This window comes from Natrix helvetica (assembly GCF_964273705.1).
Source record: "Natrix helvetica genome assembly, chromosome: 9".
NCBI classification, from domain to species: Eukaryota; Metazoa; Chordata; class Lepidosauria; order Squamata; family Natricidae; genus Natrix; species Natrix helvetica.
In genome coordinates, this window is record NC_138560.1 from 8,595,047 (window position 1) to 8,614,153 (window position 19,107).

The 19,107-nt window shown below is 46.6% G+C and overlaps 1 protein-coding gene across 1 annotated transcript in view; it reads right to left on the reverse strand.

Moving 5' to 3' along the window:
• Positions 1 to 19,107, reverse strand: part of LOC309396515 (IgGFc-binding protein-like) — a gene marked incomplete at its 5' end in the record, with an annotated part of 39,304 nt that overhangs the window by 11,469 nt on the left and 8,728 nt on the right. The window contains 10 exons of the mRNA XM_081961674.1: positions 781 to 1,373; positions 4,687 to 5,251; positions 6,767 to 7,362; positions 8,260 to 8,833; positions 11,429 to 11,757; positions 11,897 to 12,038; positions 13,991 to 14,181; positions 15,167 to 15,746; positions 16,484 to 17,082; positions 18,081 to 18,648. Coding sequence (XP_081817800.1) covers positions 781 to 1,373; positions 4,687 to 5,251; positions 6,767 to 7,362; positions 8,260 to 8,833; positions 11,429 to 11,757; positions 11,897 to 12,038; positions 13,991 to 14,181; positions 15,167 to 15,746; positions 16,484 to 17,082; positions 18,081 to 18,648 — 4,737 coding nt within the window. The remainder of the gene's footprint in view (positions 1 to 780; positions 1,374 to 4,686; positions 5,252 to 6,766; positions 7,363 to 8,259; positions 8,834 to 11,428; positions 11,758 to 11,896; positions 12,039 to 13,990; positions 14,182 to 15,166; positions 15,747 to 16,483; positions 17,083 to 18,080; positions 18,649 to 19,107) is intronic.

Sequence of the window (19,107 nt, forward strand, 5' to 3'; positions counted from 1 at the left end):
TAGAGTTCTGCTTTCAATGGGTGTTTTACTTGGAATGCTGGCAACTGCATCCTAACCACTGCACCACTAGGGGTAGTTTGTTTAAAGAAGTAGGAAATGTGGTAGAAAAATACCGAAAGAGTTTGGTACTGTTCTGACCGAGGCTTCCCAAGAGCATGAAGCAAACTCGTTGTTCCGAAAAAAACCCCTTTCATTAATTGACTGTGAATTCAGCTCATTCACATCCAGCAAAGTCTTTCAAGAGAGGCTTTACAGCCACAGGCCTTATCTGGCTTGGAGAGCTGACAGGCCGATATCTGCAAAACTTGGCAAGGAATTTCAGAGAGTCGCGAACTAATTAAGTGGACTAATTGTCTCCTGCAAACTCAACTCCCCTTTCGCTCCTCTTTTATTTCCTTTGGGAGGGGCCATTCATTGTCCACCTGTGGCCTTCCTCCCAAGTCGACCCCTGTTTCTTTAGCTGTTCCCTTCGTCTGGCAACTCTGTGCATGCGCACATCTGGAACAGGGTCCAGCTGTTCAACTGCCTCACTGATGTCTGACTCTGAAGGCAGCTGATAATTGTCAGACGGCCCTGGCCCCCTCTCTGACTCCGACACAGAGCCCTCATCAGAGCCTTCCCCAGACTCCAGGACTGGCCCATCTTCCTCCCCCACCACCTCCTCCCTGTCTGAATCTGTTGCCAGTTCTGCTGGCTGCTGGCGAGCCACAAGAGGTATAAGCAGGAGGAAATACACATAAGCAGGAGGAAATGCACTGCTGGGTAAGACACCGAACCTACCTGAACTTGCCAAGTCATTCCTCTCTCAAGTCTGATGGCATAACCTCGAAGAGTGATGACAACCGCCTTTGGCACAGCTTTGCCTTCCCGATTGCTCTCGTTCTCCACCACCACGGAGAAACGGACCAGTTCAGCATCCCTGCCGCAGACTTCGACCAAAGTGTAAGAACAAGACCCCAGGAAGTTGAAGGCTTCTCCATCCAAAGTGAGGTAGTGGTTCCCACCGGTCACGCTGCATTTGCCACAGCCACGAGGGTGACAAGCTTGCTTCCCGTTCTCAATCTTGCATTGCTGCTGAGGCCCACAGAGGACCTTCCGACATTCTACGGCACCATTTTCTCCACAACGACATTTGTCTTGGCAAGAAGCACTGGGGTAAAATTCGTCACCCTTTTTATAATACCTGCCCTGGTACAGACAACCACATTCTCCTATAGGGACACACTCATCTCCACTCAGGACAAACCCCGCATTGCAATAGCAGCCTTCTTTGCAGGACGTCTGACAGCCATCGGGGACTGAGAGGCCATGACAGGTAACAGGGCAGCCATCTCCACAGTGCTCGTAGTGAGAATTGTGGGGGCAGGAAGGACCTGAAAGAAACAATTGAATGTTGGGGGGGGGGGAGAATCACATTTGTTTAACTATGATTTGTTGACCCAAAAGTGCTTCTTCAGGAGGCAACTGGACTTTTTTCTTTGAAAGACATTTCACTTCTCACCGAAGAAGCTTCTTCAGTTCTGATTGGATGGTGGGGAATGGAAGGATTTATATTCCTTGCAGATAGCTGGTCATTTGCATCCTTTAGAGCAGTGTTTCTCAAACTTGGCAACTTGAAGATGTCTGGACTTCAACTCCCAGAATTCCCCAGCCAGCGAATGCTGGCTGGGGAATTCTGGGAGTTGAAGTCCGGACATCTTCAAGTTGTCAAGTTTGAGAAACACTGCTTTAGAGGGTTGTTGAAGCACTTGGAAGTTTATCCTTCCCTTTCCCATTATCTTGTCAGAGCTGAAGAAGCTTCAATTCCAGTTAAACATCTGGAAGCATTCCCTAACAGTAAGAGCTCCTAACCAGGGGTGGGATTTAGCCAGTTCGGACCAGTTCGCTCAAACCGGAATTTCTGGTGATCAGTTGACCCCGCCCACCCACCGCTGCACTAGTGTGCCCTGTATTTCTTTGTTTGAAGCCCAGCTGATAGGCGGAGCAGAGCAGATTGCTGTGCTTCAGCTGTTTTACTCATTGGAAGTTGCAGTAGAAGGTAAATTTTAGACCTATTTTCAAATGCATTGCACGGGTGAGCGAAGCGAGCATGCTTGCATGAAACATGCGCTCAGCGAACCGGTTGTTACACCAACTGAATCCCACCAATGTCCTCACCTATGGAACAAACTATTTTGACAGGTGTCAGCCTCCCTTTTGAGGTCAGAAGATCATCTCTTGAAATACTAGAATAGTGGATTCTGCATTGGGGAGGGTGGACCAGATGATTGCTAATGTACCTCCCAAACCTTCATTCCCGGCTCCAGCAAGGCAGTGCTAAACTAAGCCACAATTCACGATCCACAAACCGTATATGGACTCACATAAGGCAGCAAGCCCAAAGTGTGCCACCTCCATCGCAGTTTGGCGCGGCGTGTGAAATCAGCTTATAAATAGCAACTGAAAGCAAATCAGAAACTCCCTTCATGTAACAGGAGCTGTGTTGACTTTGCAGGAAGGACTCCTGAGCCTGACAGCTTGTGGGATTTTTGCCAGACCATGTGCAAAGCATCTCACACTCCGGTTATATTAAGCAGGGTTAAAGTTGAGCCATCACTTCTCCCTCAAGTTGGCAGCTGCCTGAAAACGGCAGAACCACTTTGACTACTTGATGGTGGGTGAGATTACATTCAACAACCTACCTGTGGTTTAGAAGTGAGAAGGCCATGTTGCTTTGCAAAGCTGTTTCTGTTGATGCTTTGCTTGCCCCTCCCTAAGAGGTTTCTGGGGGTAGGGAGGAACTGGGTGCTGAGCCGTGGTGGCGCATTGGTTAGAGTGGAGAACTGCAGGCTACTTCTGCTGACTGCCAACTGCTAGCAGTTTGGCAGTTCAAATCTCACCAGGCTCAAGGTCGACTCAGCCTTCTATCCTTCCGAGGGGCGGGGGGTAAAATGAGGACCCAGATTGTTTGGGGCAATATGCTGACTCTATAAACCACTGAGAGAGAGCTGTAAAGCACTGTGAAATGGTAAATAAGCCTAAATGCTATTGCTAGTGCTCGATGGGTGAAGGTTTTTTTAAAAATTGGACACCACTTATTAGGAATGGCATTCCTAATAGCCTCCTGGTTATTGGTTTTGGGCAGGAGGTTGGACTAGAAGACACCCCTGATTTAGACAGTCCTACAATTTCTTTCTTATCCAGCTTATCTGTATTATTTCTGTGATGATAGTGGCGATCATGATTACTTCCTTATTTATGATCAGGGGAAAAAAAAACAGATCTTGCCAGGCGTCCCCAAATACAGCTAATGTTACATGTATATTTATACTTCACTTCTTTGTAATAGAAAGAACATTAAACTGAAATATTTGTTGGGTTGATTCGTTGCACATTGCTTTGGGATTACTTTCCGTGAAAAGCGGGCCAAAAATGGTTAAATAAATAATGTTCTCTCCCTCTCAAATAACACCTTCAAAGAGGTAAATTTCTTCACAAGTATCAGAGCACTGGAGGAAAGGATAAACTCATCTTATACCCAAAGGTAAATTCCCCCTCTGGCTGATTTATTATATATATATTTATATATATTTATGTATCTATTATTTATATTTATATATCTATCTATATCTATAAGTTAACTCTATCTCTAACTATATATCTATCTATCTCTATATCTATCTATCTATCTATCTATCTATCTATCTATCTATCTATCTATCTATCTATCTAACTAACTATCTATCTATCATCTCTATCTATCTATCTATCTATCTATCTATCTATCTATCTATCTATCTATCTATCTATCTATCTATCTATCTATCTATCTATCATCTCTATCTATCTATCTATCTATCTATCTATCTATCTATCTATGTATGTATGTATGTATGTATGTATGTATGTATGTATGTATCTATCATCTATGTATCTATCTATCATCTATCTATCTATCATATCTATCTATCTATCTATCATCTATCTATCTATCTATCTATCTATCTATCTATCTATCTATCTATCTATCTATCTATCTAGTTTGGTTTGGAGAAGGGTTGTTTGTCCCAAAGGTGCTTTTTTTTAAGAAGCAACTGGACTTTCTGGGGTTGTTTTTTTTTTGAAGATGTTTTGCTTCTCATCCAAGAAGCTTCTTCAGCTCTGACTGGATGGTGGGAAGTCAGAGCTGAAGAAGCTTCTTGAATGAGAAGCGAAATGTCTTCAAAGAAAAACCAGAAAGGCCAGTTTCCTCTTGAAAAAGCCCCTTTGGGACAACCATCACCTGGATGACTGCGGAATCTCCATAGAGAAGAAGGATTGTTAGCGTCTTTCTTCGACCTTCCCTTGCAAACATCCTTCTTTTACAGTATTTCTTAACCTTGGCCACTTTAAGACCTATGTACTTAGTCTATAGGTCTTAAAAGCTGCCAAGATTGAAAAACGCTGCTCTAATCACCATCTTCTTCTTTTAATGACTCCATAATCCCTGGGCAACTGAATGGAGCTAGTAGAGTGTTTACTGGCTGGATGCCCTTCCTGTCGTCAATGCAGAGCTTTCTTCATCAGATACAGTATATCCTCACTGTGCCCGGAGAGAGAAATATCTGCCCCTATCTAGGAATGAACTCACAGCCTCCCAATTGTGAGGCGAGAGCTCTACCTCTAGGCCACCGCACCATTCCTGAAAAATACTGCTCTAATACTTACTGCAAAAAGAGGCCTTCCGCCACTGGTCAATCTGGATGCCCAGGGCTTGGCACACCGTCACGTAGGCTGCAATGGCACTGCAGAAGATCCTCTGGTGGCCCTTGTACAGACAGGCATCCAAGACACAAGAATCAAAGTAAGGATCTGGGTTGATAACTATGTGACAATGCCTGAATGGTCCATCTTTTCTGGAGAGGACCCCACAGTAGTGATCCTTCTTGTAGATCTCTTTCTCATTTTCACTACAGCCTGGACAGTTGCTGGTACACCCATTCACACAACCAAGGCTCTCTCCTTCTTTCCAGCTGTTGGCAAACTGGGTAAAATTGGCTGCTGGCGCCCCATTCTTCATGGTCAACTCCCTACCAGGTTTTGGACTGCCATTACCGCAGAGACCACAAAGCACATTGAGATAGCTGCCAGGAACCGTGATGTGGACCAATCTATTCCAACTGAAGATCAAGGAAAGGTCGAACTGAGTCTCGATAAGGAGATGATTTCCACTAAGGTAAGCCCGGATCTTGTCTTCATAGTAGAAGGGCAAGTCCACTAATACTCCATCAACCTACAGGAAGAGAGAGAACATTGTCAAAATGGAAAACAAAGCCCATGACCCAGGAGGAAACAACAGAGACCATATTTAAGAGATGCTCCAGTCCATGACATCCTCTTACAGCAGTGGGTCTGAACCTTCTTAATGCTGCGACCCATTAATACAGTTCCTCATGTTGTGGTGACCCCCAACCATAAAATTATTTTATGTTTTCCGTATTTTTTTCAAAAATATGTGTTTTCCGATGGTCTTAGGCGACCCCTGTGAAAGGGTCGCTCGACCCCCCAAAGGGGTCCCAACCCACAGGTTGAGAACCACTGTTATATAGGATAATATGTGCCATTAAACGCTCACTCCAATGCTTCTTTAGGACAAGCTAATTAGGACAAGTCCTCGACTTATGGCCACAATGGAGACCAGAATTTATATTGTTAAGCAAGACAATAGTTAAGTGATGCCCAATTTAAAAACTTTTTGCCGGGTTGCCAAATGAATAAGTATAATTGTTAAGTGAATCTTGTGGTCGTTAAGCGGACAGGGCTTCCCCCATTGCTTGTCAGAAGCCAGGTGAGAAGGTCGCAAATGGTGATCATATGGCAATACCACTTAGACTTGTATACCGCTTCACAGTGCTTTACAGCCCTCTCTAAGCGATGTAAAGAATCAGCGTATTCCCCCTGACAATCTGGGGACCTTGGAAGGATGGAAAGCTGAGTCAACCTTGAGCCAGTCAGGATCGAACTGCAGGCATTGGGCAGAGTTTGCTTGCAATGCTGCATTTTCACCACTGCACCACAAGAACTGTTTATAAGATAAACAGGAGGCAAAAGAGGGAGAGGAGGAGGAGGAGGAGGAGGAGGAGGAGGAGGAGGAGGAGGAGGAGGAGGAGGAGGAGGAGGAGGAGGAAGGGGACAGCAATATCATTTAGACTTATATACCGCTTCACGGTGCTTTACAGTCCTAACTAAGTGATTTACAGGGTCAGCCTCTTTCCTCCAACAATCTGCAGACCTCAGAAGGACGGAAGACTGAGTTAACCTTGAGCCAGTCAGGATCGAACTCCAGGCAGTGGGCAGAGTTTGCCTGCAATGCTGCATTCTAACCACTGTGCTACCACAGCTCAGTGACTCTGGAATGCTGCAACTGTTGTAAAGATGATCTCGTTGCCAAGGGCTTGAATTTTGATCGCTAACTGTCAGGATGTTGCTATAAGGGTCATACGCATGATAACTTTTTTTCAGTGATGTTGTAACTTTGAATGGTCATTACACAAATGTTTGTAAGTTGAAGACAAACTGTATTAGCCTAGCCTCTTACCCAGGGGTGAAATTCAGCAGGTTCTGACAGGTTCTGGAGAACCGATAGCAGAAATTTTGAGTAGTTTGAAGAACCGGAAAATACTACCTCTGGCTGGCCCCAGAGTGGGGAGGGAATGGAGATTTTGCAATATCCTTCCCCTGCCACACCCACCAAGCCACGCCCATAGAGCTGGTAGTAAAAAAAAATGAATTTCACCATTGCTCTTACCTGGATTGTATCAGGATGATCCTGGCTGATGGTAATGATCATATTATAGACTTCCAAGGTCATAACAGAAGAGAACGGCAAGATCTTCCTTCCTTGGCTGTTCTGGAGCTTGATGGCGAATGGCGTGAGAGAGGGATCCTTGGCACAGACGCCAACCAGCTGGTAGAGGCAAGTGCCAGTAAAGTCATATTTCTGCCCATCAAAAGTGGCATAGTGATGATTCCCCATTACTGTGCACGTAGCAAAGCTGTTAGCATTGCACTCTCGGACGCCGTTGTCTATTCCGCAGACTTCGCTAGCTTTGCAGCTGCCAGGCTTACACACGACAATGCCCATCTTGGGGTCACACCTGCAGCGAGAGGTGCAGTTCTCATCCCCCCAGAATTCCTGCTCCGGTTTGTAGTAGACGCCATTGTAGGTACAGCCACAACTCCCCACATGGACACATTGATCTACATTGAGCACGTAGCCTTCGTTGCATTGGCAGGTTTCCACACAGGGCATCTTGCAAGATGCGGAAGCCAACTGCTCCGAGCAAGTGTTTGGGCAGGCACTTCCACAGGCCTCGTAGTGGCTGTTCTCAGGACAGGCCAAAGCTGGAAAGAAGGAGCAGAGTAAGGACTTCTCAGTAAGTTGGACAGACAGAATGCCAATGCCACTAGTGGGAGATGCACATCAAGGCAGGCCTACCCAACAGCAGTAAACTCTATCAACCAGATCAAGTGTTTACTTTTCCTTTCCTCTTCATTCCTCTCCTCTCCCCTTCTCTATTCCACTCCACTCCTCTCCTTTCCTCTTTCCTTTCCTTTCCTTATTTTAACTTGCCTTTATTATTTTTATACATTTTAATAATTTATTTTCATAAGTATCTCAAGGTGGGGAACATTTAATACTCCCTCCTCCTATTTTCCCCACAACAACCCTGTAAGGTGGGCCAACAGAGAGTGAGACAAAGTCATCCAGTCAGCTTTTACGCCTAAGGCAGGACTAGAACTCACAGATTCCTGGTGATTGGTCCAAACTCACCAATCGCTTGCATGCCTAAGGCAGGACTAGAACTCACAGACTCTTGGTGATTGGCTCGAAAGTCATCTTTCAAGCCTGTGATGAGACTAGAACTCACAAATCCTTGTTTCTAGCCGGATGCCTTAAGCCAGGGGTGTCCAAACTTGGGAACTTTAAGACTTGTGGACTTCAACTCCCAGCATGGCTGGGGAATTCTGGGAGTTGAAGTCCACAAGTCTTAAAGTTCCCAAGTTTGGACACCCCTGCCTTAAGCATTAGACCAAACTGCTTCTTATATAACATATTATCTCACATATTAATATAACATCAAGGCCAACTGGGCATTTAATCTGTATCAGTTCAGAGAACAACCAGCCTACCTGTTTCCCCAGAGATCTGACTAAAGAAAGCATCTCCTTAACTAGTTGGATGATAAACTGGATTCTAGACAGAATCTTGCCAATTGCTGAGAATTCTATGGTACTCACCACAACCGCTTTGTGTTCTCCAGTCTGTAATGATCACACCCTCGGTGCGGCACTGAGTTGCATAAGCCTCTAGAGCTTTGCACAGGATGCCCTTGGCACCCCCGTTGCGACAGACATCATAAATGCAGTTGTCAAAAAAGTTGTCAGGGTTTAACTTGGGGTGGCATTTCTGGAAGGGGCCCTTGTCCAATTTGGTGAGGAGCCCGCAGAATTTGTCGCTTCCAAATAGTTGCTGCTTGCTCTCCTCACAGGTGGGGCATTGTCCCTTGCATTCATGCCAGCAGAACGGATCGCGGTCCTTCACTTGCCAACTTGCGGCCCACTCCACCACAGAATTCGCCTGGACCCCTGCGGCTGTCATCATGTCGTCCTTTGGGTTTTGGTTGAAATTCCCACAGAGGCCACAGAGGGAACCATAGTAGCTGCTGGGGAGGATGACGGAAAAGATGTACGCCCCGTCGAAGGATACCACCAGTCCAAAGTCGGTTTGCAGGATGGCCTTCACGCCACTCCGGAAAAGGTGGATTTTCCCATCTTCCAGGGTCACAGGCAGGTTGGTGATGACCCCGTTCAGCTGTGTTTTCAAACACAAATATACATACATAATGTATGGACACAGATGCAGGAGAGAAGAGAAGAGAAGAGGAGTGAATAGAATAGAATAGAATAGAATAGAATAGAATAGAATAGAATAGAATAGAATAGAATAGAATAGAATAGACTTAGTAGAGTAGAATGGAACAGAACAGAATAATAACTTTATTGTCACTTTGAATGTACACTAATTGGCATACATTAAAATGAAATTTTGTTGCATACAGCTCTCAAAGCAGAGGTGGTATTCAGCCAGTTCTGACCAGTTCTGGAGAACCAGTAGCGGAAATTTTGAGTAGTTTGGAGAAATAGGCTGGCCATGCCCCCGCTGCCTCCCAGCTGATCTTCTTTTGTCGCCCTGAACAGGAGAACGGAGCTGGAAAGCAGTTAGCGGGGTGGGGAGGGAATGGGGATTTTGCCACGCCCACCAAGCCAAGCCACGTCCACCAAGCCACGCTCACAGAACCGGTAGTAAAATATTTGAATCCCACCACTGGTTAGAATGCAATTTAGTTTAGCCAAAACCTTTTCTGGCTCTGGTGTCCGTCATGGAGAAGCTTCAAGACTCCTCACAAAGGCCTCGTTTAAGCAAAGAGTTTGGTGCCGCCTGCCTTTTTTGCTTCCGTGAATTATTTATTTATTATTTATTTATTTTATTGAACTTATTAGTCGCCCCCTCTCCCCACAGGGACTCGGGGCGACGTACAGAGCAATAATCAAGATAGCACCATAAAATCGTGCAGAGGAGGTAAAAATAAGTCCATAAATAAGCATACTTACAAAGTTTAAAACCCCAAAAATATTAAAAACAAAATTTCCCATTGTAAAATGACCTGGGGTGGCAAGATAGTAACGTTATGCCAGGCCGGCTTGACAAAACAGGTAAGTCTTCAGCTTCATACGGAAGGAGCGAAGATCGGTTGTTGTCCGGATGTCTGGGGGGAGGTCATTCCAAAGGGTAGGGCCCACCACAGAGAAGGCCCTACTCCTGGGCACCGTCCCCAGGCACTCTCTAGAGGACGGCACCCGGAGTAGCCCCTCCCTGTGTGAGCGAGTGGGTCGCAGGGATGTATGGGGCAGGACGCGATCCCGCAGGTAACTAGGCCCTGTGCCATGGAGCGCTTTGAAGATGGTAACCAGTACCTTGAAGCGCACCCGGTAGGCCACAGGAAGCCAGTGCAGCTCGCGCAGGATAGGTGTTATATGGGAGAATCTCGATCTCCCCATAATAACCCGCGCGGCTGCATTCTGGACCAACTGCAGTCTCCGGGCGCACCTCAAGGGGAGCCCCATGTAGAGAGCGTTACAGTAGTCCAGGCGGGACGTCACCAGCGCGTGAGTGACTGTGCGCAAGGCCTCCCGGTCCAAAAGGGGCCGCAACTGGCGCACGAGGCGAACCTGGAGGAACGCCCCCCTTGCCACGGTCGCCACGTGACCTTCTAAGGTCAGCCGATCGTCAAGGAGGACGCCCAAGTTGCGCACCCCTTCCACTGGGGCTAATTGCTCATCCCCGATGGTCAGCGATGGAATATGCTGATTGAATCGGGAAGCCGGGAACCACAGCCACTCTGTCTTGGAGGGGTTGAGCCTGAGCCTGCTGTCATCCATCCAGACCCTTACGGCTTCCAGACATCGGGTCATCACTTCGACAGCCTCGTTGGGGTGGTTTGGGGTGGAAATGTACAACTGAGTATCATCAGCGTACAGATGGTAACTCACCCCAAAACCACGGATGATCTCGCCCAGCGGCTTCATATATATGTTGAACAAGAGAGGCGAGAGAATCGACCCCTGTGGGACCCCACAAATGAGGGGCCTTGCGGTCGACCTCTGCTCCCCCGTCAACACACATTGCGTCCGGCCAGAGAGGTAGGAGTGGAACCACCGTAGCACGGTGCCTCCAATCCCCAACCCCTCCAGCCGGCGCAATAGGATACCATGGTCGATGGTATCGAAGGCCGCCGAGAGATCTAATAGAACAAGGATGGAGGAACAACCCTCATCCTTTGCCCTCCAGAGATCATCCACCAACGCGACCAAGGCCGTCTCCGTGCTGTGACCGAGTCGGAAGCCGGACTGGCGCGGGTCTAGATAATCATCTTCCTCCAGGTGACGCGGAAACTGCTGAGCCACCACACTCTCAACAACCTTTGCTAAAAAAGGTTATTATGTTGCCTCTGCCGCATGAATTCGTCAGAGGGAATGTAGGTCACCTTACATTGGCCTGCTTTGCATTCAGAATGTGATGGTCAAGTCACATTTTTGGATGAGCTTCGCATATCAGGTGACAGAACCTGGCCAAGCTTAGCTGATCTCAAAAAAAAAAAATTGCTAAGCAGGGCTGGATGTAGGTTGTATCAGGATGAGAGACTACACTGACATTCCAGGATTATACAAGCTTGATGGAAAGTCAGAAAAACATCCTGAGAGAAGCTAGCAAGCTACTTCTTTATCACTGCCAAGAAAACAATGTGAAAGCAGATATGGGTTTTGCTCATGCACATGTGCTGGATGCCCTCTGCATGTGCATGCACAGTCCAATGGAAATTGTTTTGCTTATGCGCAGAAAACTCACCAAGATTTTACCCGAATGCTTCCTGCCGATAGAGATGTTGTATCCGTACACATAGATATTGGTCAGCCGCACGAAAGAAACATCCTGCCTCCCCCGGTTTTCATTCTTCTGATCCACCGCAAATGGAACCAGTCTGGTATCATTGCCACAATATTTGACCAAGGTGTAAGTGCAAGTCCCTTGAAAGTTCACCTCCAACCCATCGAAGGTGTGATAATGTGGTTCTCCCCAGCCATAGCAGGTCTCGTTGTAAGTCGGGACACATGAGGCTTTGCCATTCTTTATCTCACATTTTTCTTTGATCCGACACTGTAAAGTTTTGCACGGATCTGATAGAAGGAAAGACATAAAATCAAACATAGTACTGTGTTTCCCCCCAAAATAAGACAGAGTCACAAGATACACTCTATTTCGATGATTTGGGATTAGGGAGTTAGCATGTGCTAACGTAACTCTTGACTCCGTTACCTTTATTAATGCAGCTCATGACGCCATCTTGGACTCGACAGTCTTCATCGGGAGGACAGTGGTAAGATTTGCAAAGAAGTCCCTGCCCAGGGAGGCACCGGCAGATTTGCTGGCATTCATTCAGCAGAACCTCCTCGTTGGGCTGAGAAGGCATGGAACAAAAGAAGCATTCAGCACGCTTAGCCTCCAATGAGTATTTTTAAGCTCCCATCAAGGAACAGAAGGCGATTGTGTAGCACAATTCCTAAGCTCTCCATTCTGTCTATGATATTGAAAATTCTTATTGTTCCAATAGGAGGGGGGAAAAAACCAAGAATCTGGGCTCAGCGATATAGAAATACTGTGTGAGTCATTCAAAATAAGAAAGCCTCCTAACACTATGATAATAGCAAGTTAAGAGCTGGCCTTCTCCGGAGCAGCTCTCCGGTGTAAGATGTTCTCAAGGAGATCCATCTGATACCTCCTCTATTGTTCTTTAGGAATCCTTCACAACTCTCTGTATAATCATCCAAGCTTTTAAACTTCCTACCGATAGTTTTCGTTTAAGCAACAACGACATACAGTGATTATGACGGTGATCATTTTGCAACCAATCCTTGCATTTATGCCCTTGGCGGGTATGTGAAGCAAAGGAAAAGCTGGGGTAAGATCAGTTAAGTCACTTCGCTTAACAACTGAGTTGTTGGCCCTGATGCTGGTTGCTAAACAAGGACTATCTGTATAATGATTTAAGTAGTTTTATCTCTAGGACAGTGTTGGCGAACTTTTCCGGCACCAAGTGCTGAAACGGGAGTGCGTGCATGCGTGCTGGAAACTGGAAGAGCAGCCGTGCGGTGTGCATGCAAGCACTGGGAAGATGATCTTCACAGTTTCCGGCATGCACATGCTCACTGACCACCTGGTCTTTGCATGCTGGAAACCAGAAGATCATCTTCCCAGAGGGTGCATGCTCACTGGGTAGCTGCTCTTCCAGTTTCTGGTGTGCATGCGCATGCAAAGGCCAGGTAGTCGGTGAGCCCTCATGCGCCAGAAAGCAGAAGATCATGTTCCCAGTGCACAAATGCAGACCTTCATTTGATCTTCCTGGCATGGTGAAGACCAGCTGGCTGGCGTGCTGGGAAGAGCAACGGGCGACGGCTCGCATGCAGGGAGGGATGGCTCTGCGTGCCACTTCTGGCACGCATGCAATAGGTTTGACATCACAGCTCCAGGATATGTACTCTCTCTAAATTCCTTTTGCTGTTTTCTTTATACTTCATTCCATCCCACCCCAACCTTTTCTTTCTAATTTATTTTTTGAGCAGACCTATATTCTTTTTTTGGGACATAAGGAAGAAAATGTTTTGCCAACAATTGGCTTGGTTAGCTTATTACAGGTAATCCTTGACTTACGAGCGGCCACTTAGCGACTATTTGAAGTTGCCATGGACATCCCCAGAGCTACGTACAACCTGGATTCGAAGTTCCAAAGATTTCAGGGTCACGTGATCACAACCAGTGAGAATTTGTGGCTGTGTTCAGCCTCCCACAATCATGTGAAGGTGACTTATGACATTTTTTGTGGAAACTGTTTTTTTTCACTTCTCTGACGACGGATGCATATTATGATTGATGCATTCGCTTAAAGACCATGGTGATTCCCTTCAAGATTGCTGCAAAACAGGTCATAAAATTATTCATGGTCGCGTGACGGCCTGCTTTAACGACTGTAATTCTGGGCTCAATTATGATCGTACGTTGAGGACTACTTATAGAAGAGAAGAACAAAGGAGCCCCCGGAGCAAAGTTTGACCAACAATTGCACTGGGACGGTCAGAAATGAGGCTGGGTGGGTGGACCAAAGTTGGTTTGGACTTTGCTTTTCTGGAAGATGTCTCGCTTCTCATCCAAGAAGCTTCTTGAGTTCTGACCGAAGTGAAGTCAGAACGGGAGAAGCTTCTTGGATGAGAAGGAAAAAGTCTTCAGGGAAAAACAAAGCCCAGCTGACTTTTGAAAAAGCAACTTTGGGACAACCATGACCTGGAGGACTGATAATCTCCATCAACAGGAGGCTGGGTAGAGCAAAGATCAGACTGGTGAAGACTGGAGCCTTACCCTATAATAACTTCCATTCCCAAAGCATCCACAGCCCTCCATTGAGACGCAGGCAAGCCCGTCGAAGAAGTACCCGAGATCACACTGACACCCCTCGGCACAGGTTTCAGGACACATTCGGAGCCCAGAGCAATCAGCGGTACAGAACTCAGCACATTCTTCATAGTGGCTGTGGGGAGGGCAGCTCAAAGCTGAAAGGAAGAGATGTGGGGGGGAGACATGGGAGAAAATGTCAGAGTTTGTTGCAGAAAAATCAAATCCAGAAAGCACACACAGATAACTGATTCAGCTGGATTCATTCGTTTTGTTATACAGATCATAACAGATGAATAAATGTACAATACCAATAGTAGATTCTTTCAACGTGGTGGAAGTTACAAGCAGAACACAAGCAGAACAGTTTCATTTCAGAGTTCAGAGCCGACAGAGTAGTTTCCGTTTCGATTCTCAGCACAGACTCAGTTCTGTTTCAGCTCCCATTGGCTGACTTAGTTGCTATGCCTATTCATTGGCTGACCTTGTTACCATGTCTCTCCCAGTCATGAATATTCGAACAGAAAATGAATCGCATTTAATGCTTCATAGCAAATGTCTGCCTTTGGACCATAACGTTTGGAGGGGGCATATGCTGAGCAACTGCGGCTGCAAAACAATGCTTTCTGTTTGAATGGAGAAAATTGGTGCTCATTTTTATGTAGGCTTAGGGTTCTTTGATGTCTTAGCCCCGTGGGGGCGAACCTGTGGCATGCGTGCCACAGGTGGCATACAGAGCCCTCTCTGCAGGCACGCCAGTGCACATGCATTTGTGCCTCCTGCCAGCCAGCTGGTCTTTGGATCTCTGCCGTGCATGCACAGGGAGTGGGATGCATGAGTGGGGGGGATGCTTGCATTGCATTTTGGGACCAAAACTGGTTCCAGGCCCAAAACTGGGCATGGGAGGGCATGCGTGTCCCCCCACGTTTTCACTGGCAGAGCCATCACAGGCCGGTCCTTCACTGTTTCCAGGGTGACCCCGTGGGCCAGATCTAAGCACTCCGTGGCCCGTACCTGGCCCCCTGGCCTTGAGTTTGACAGGATTAGAAGACCCCCAAAGTCTTCTGGACTAAAAGACCCCTTAAAGTCCTTTCCAGCCCTTTTATTCTAAGATTCTGAGAACTGGAATTCAACATTACTCACGGCAGAAAGATGGACTTCTCCATGGCTGGATAAGGACCTTGGCTTCTTGACAAGCAGACACATAGCTCTGAATGCTTTGGCACAAGGCCTGGCTGTCTCCGTTGCTTTGGCACAAATCATAGATGCAGTCATTGAAAAACACACTGGGGTCCACCTGACTGTGGCAGGCCTTTAAGGGGCCATCCGAGGCAGTGAGGATCCCACAGTAGTTGCGTTGTTGGAAGACCTTCTTCTTTTCTTCATCACAGGTTGGGCAGCTGCTCCCAGAGCATCCATCTGAACAAGGTCCTTCTGCCCCAAGGACCGAAACCTTCCAGGAAGCCCCAAACACAGCCACGTCTGTAACTTTCTTCCCACTGGGAAGTAGGAACTCATCGTCCTTCTTCCCATTGTAATTCCCACACAGACCTTGCATCCGATCCTGATAGCTGCTTGGGACAGTAATTCTCACTTGGTAAACCAGGTCATAGCTCACCACAAGGCCAAAGCTGGTTTTTATCAGGACCTTAGTGCCATGTTGATAGGCTTTGAGATGTCCTTCGGAAAGTTCCATGGGGAGGGACCGGAATACCCCATTCATCTGGAAGAGGGAGTAAACAGGGAATTGATACAACAGTCATACAGACCTCAAATGATTTTTTCCTCTCTAATGGCAGAACATTAATATTTCCAGTTCTTACCATCATTCTTGGTACGTGGGAGTCAATTCACATTGACCTTATCAACAAAAGGTCTCCATAGCTTATCTGTGCTCTATTCCACACATTTGGAAAACTGTTTCAAAACAGATCCTCAAATCCAGCTAGATGAGTTCACAAGGGCAGATTCAACATATGCCTTATTTAATTAGAGAAATACTGAGTTTGGTAATCCTCAAACCCTCCCCCCCTTTCCCTCTTAATACAAGTAAATTACACTTTTAATTTCCTGGGTTAGAAACAGATAGAAGAGATGAAGAAGTCAAAATCTGGTCAAAATGCCATCAAAGGGCCTCTCCATCCATCCTATGGTCTACAGATAGAGAAAATCGCTCATGTTTCATGTTTAAACTCTCCTTCCTTTTCTATTTTCCTCCCTTCAAAACCATTCAGTGGTTTTAGGTTTCCTTCTAAAGCCCAAACGCTTACTAGATAATTTTCAGCTTTCCCCAGTCACTATCTTTTTGATCAATGTATTCTGTAGCATCGTTGTGAAAATAAATTAGAGAGTTTGTAGCAGATCTATGGTTGCAGTTGTAAAGGGTTTTTTCCCCCCCAGATTAAGAGGACAATGTTTTATAGACATAGACTAGAAGATAATTCTAGAGAAAACACTGACCTGGACTTGTCCTTTTTTCTTATGGATCAGAGTCAGTTTGAGTCCGTAGACCTCCACTGATACTTGTTTAATGACTGAGACTTTTCCATTTCCCCAAGGCTCATTTATTGCCGTGATGGTAAAGGGAGTCAGATCACTCATGCTTCCGACGGTAGTCTTAGCTAGGATGTAAGAGCAGGTGCCTTGGAAATTAAAGGGGACTCCATCAAAAGAGAGATAATGAGGATCTCCAGAAGCCGAGCAAGTGGCTGAACTCATTGGGTGACATTTTTGGACTCCGTCCACCATCTTGCATTCTTCATTAGGCCCGCAGGAGATTTTGTGGCAGGTGACAGCTCCACCACCTTGGCACGTACACTTCATATCGCAGTTACTAGTTGGGTAGAAGGTCTGTCCACTCATATAATACTGGTCCTGATAGGTGCAACCACACTGATGCAGAGGGATGCAACGGTCACCGCTGAGCACAAAGCCTTCATCACAGACACACCCTTCTGTGCAGTAAGTGGAGCAGGGCAGAGACGAATAGAGACTATCACACGTCTGTTGACAGCTTCTGGAGCAGAGTTCATAATGGCTGTTTGGTGGACATGCAAGTTCTGAAATGGGAAAATGAGAAAATATATTGACCATCTTTTATAAGTTAGATTCTGGTGCTTAGACAAACCTAATTCCAGCAACCGTTCCTCATATGTTTTAGTCTCCAGTTCCCTAATCATCTTTGCTGCTCTTCTCTGCATTCTTTCTAGAGTCTCCACATCTTTTCTACATCGTGGCGACCAAAACTGAATGCAGTAGTCCAAGTGTGGCCTTACCAAGGCATTATAAAGTGGTATTCACACTTCACGTGATCTTGATTCTATCCCTCTGTTGATGCAGCCTAGAACTGTGTTGGCTTTTTTGGCAGCTGCTGCACACGGCTGGCTCCTATTTAAATGGTTGTCCACTAGGACTCCAAGAACCCTCTCACAGTTGCTAGTATTGATCAAGGTACCACCTTTACCCATGATGGAGAACCTAGGGCACTCGTGCCACAGGTGACATGCGGAGCCATATCTGCCAGCACGTAAGTTGTCAGCTCCAATGCCCGTGCCGGCCAACTGTTTTTCAGCCTTCTGGGGGGCCAAGGGAGGCCTTTTTTGCCTTCCCCAGGCTTCAGGAAAGCCTCTGGAGCCTGGGGAGGGCAAAAAATGGGCCCAACGGGCCAACCAGAAGTTTGGAAATGAACTTCCGGTAGGCCTGTTGAGCATATTTTTCACCCTCCCCAGGCTTTCCTGGAGCTGGGGAGGGAAAAAACAGCCTCTGCCGATTCCCCAGAGGAAATACCAAGCTCAGCTTGGAGGTGACTAGTGTGGCGCTCTTGGGGGGGGAGAGTGGGGTTGGGTTGTGCATGTATGCACATGTGGGGGTACACTTTGCATTATGGGTGTTGGCACATGCATGCACTGTCATACGCACGCGCCCTCACATTTTTGGTACCCAACAACCAAAAGGTTAGCCATCACTGGCATATACTGTACCTGTGCATTTTGTTTTCCTTGCCTAACTGTAGAACTTAGTTTGTTTCACCATTGAGTTTCGTTTTCACCTTACTTACTCCAGACTATGTGGATCCTCCAAGTGTAAATGGTCACTCCCACGACTTGGCAGACAGATGCATAAGCAGTGATGATGTAGCTCAGTGCAGATGTTTGACTGTTGGAGGTGCAGTAGTCAGACACGCAGTCGAGGAAAAACACCTCTGGGTTGATTTTGCCGTGGCATTCCCTAAATGGGCCATTCTTGTCCACCAGGAGTCCACATTCGGTGCCAATGCTTCGCTGCTTCTGGGCCACACTCTGCAAGTCTGGACATACCTTTGGGCTGACTTCTCCACAGCCAGGGAACTCGGCCACCTTCCAGAGTTGCCCAAAAGCTGCCAGTTTGGTGACTTGCCCACCACTGATCAACGTCATGTCATCTTGTTTATCTCCATTGAAATTGCCACAGAGTCCGCTCAAGGCACCTTGGTAAGTGGTTGGCACAGTGACCGTGAGATGACTCTGCCAGTTGAAAGTGATCACGAGGCCAAAATCTGTTTGGATCACAGTGTCCCAACCCTTTTGGTAGACGATCATTTGATCTGGGCCCATCTTGTAAGGCAGGTTGGTGAGCCGGCCATTAACCTGGAAGCAGAGGAGAAGCAACAATGAAGAACCACCTGCCAGAAACTTGGCTCTCAATCAATCACTTCTGTTGAAATAGATAAGTTTTTTCTTTCTTTCGGGTACTTAGAAACTAAGTGCCTAATTTTGTTTTATCTTTAAATGAAACCCTTCCCTTTTAAAATTTGAGTAGTCTATGTATGTACTTATAGGTGGCTCAGTGACTAAAGGTTGGCAGTTCGGCGGTTCGAATCCCTAGCAGTGCATAACGGAGTGAGCTCCCTTTATTTGTCCCAGCTTCTGCCAACCTAGCAGTTCGGAAGTACATAAAAATGCAAGTAGAAAAATAGGGACCACCTTTGGTGGGAAGGTAACAGGGTTCCGTGCCCCTTCAGCATTTAGTCATGCCAGCCACATGACCAAGGAGACATCTTCGGACAGCACTGGCTCTTCGGCTTTGAAATGGAGATCAGCACCGTC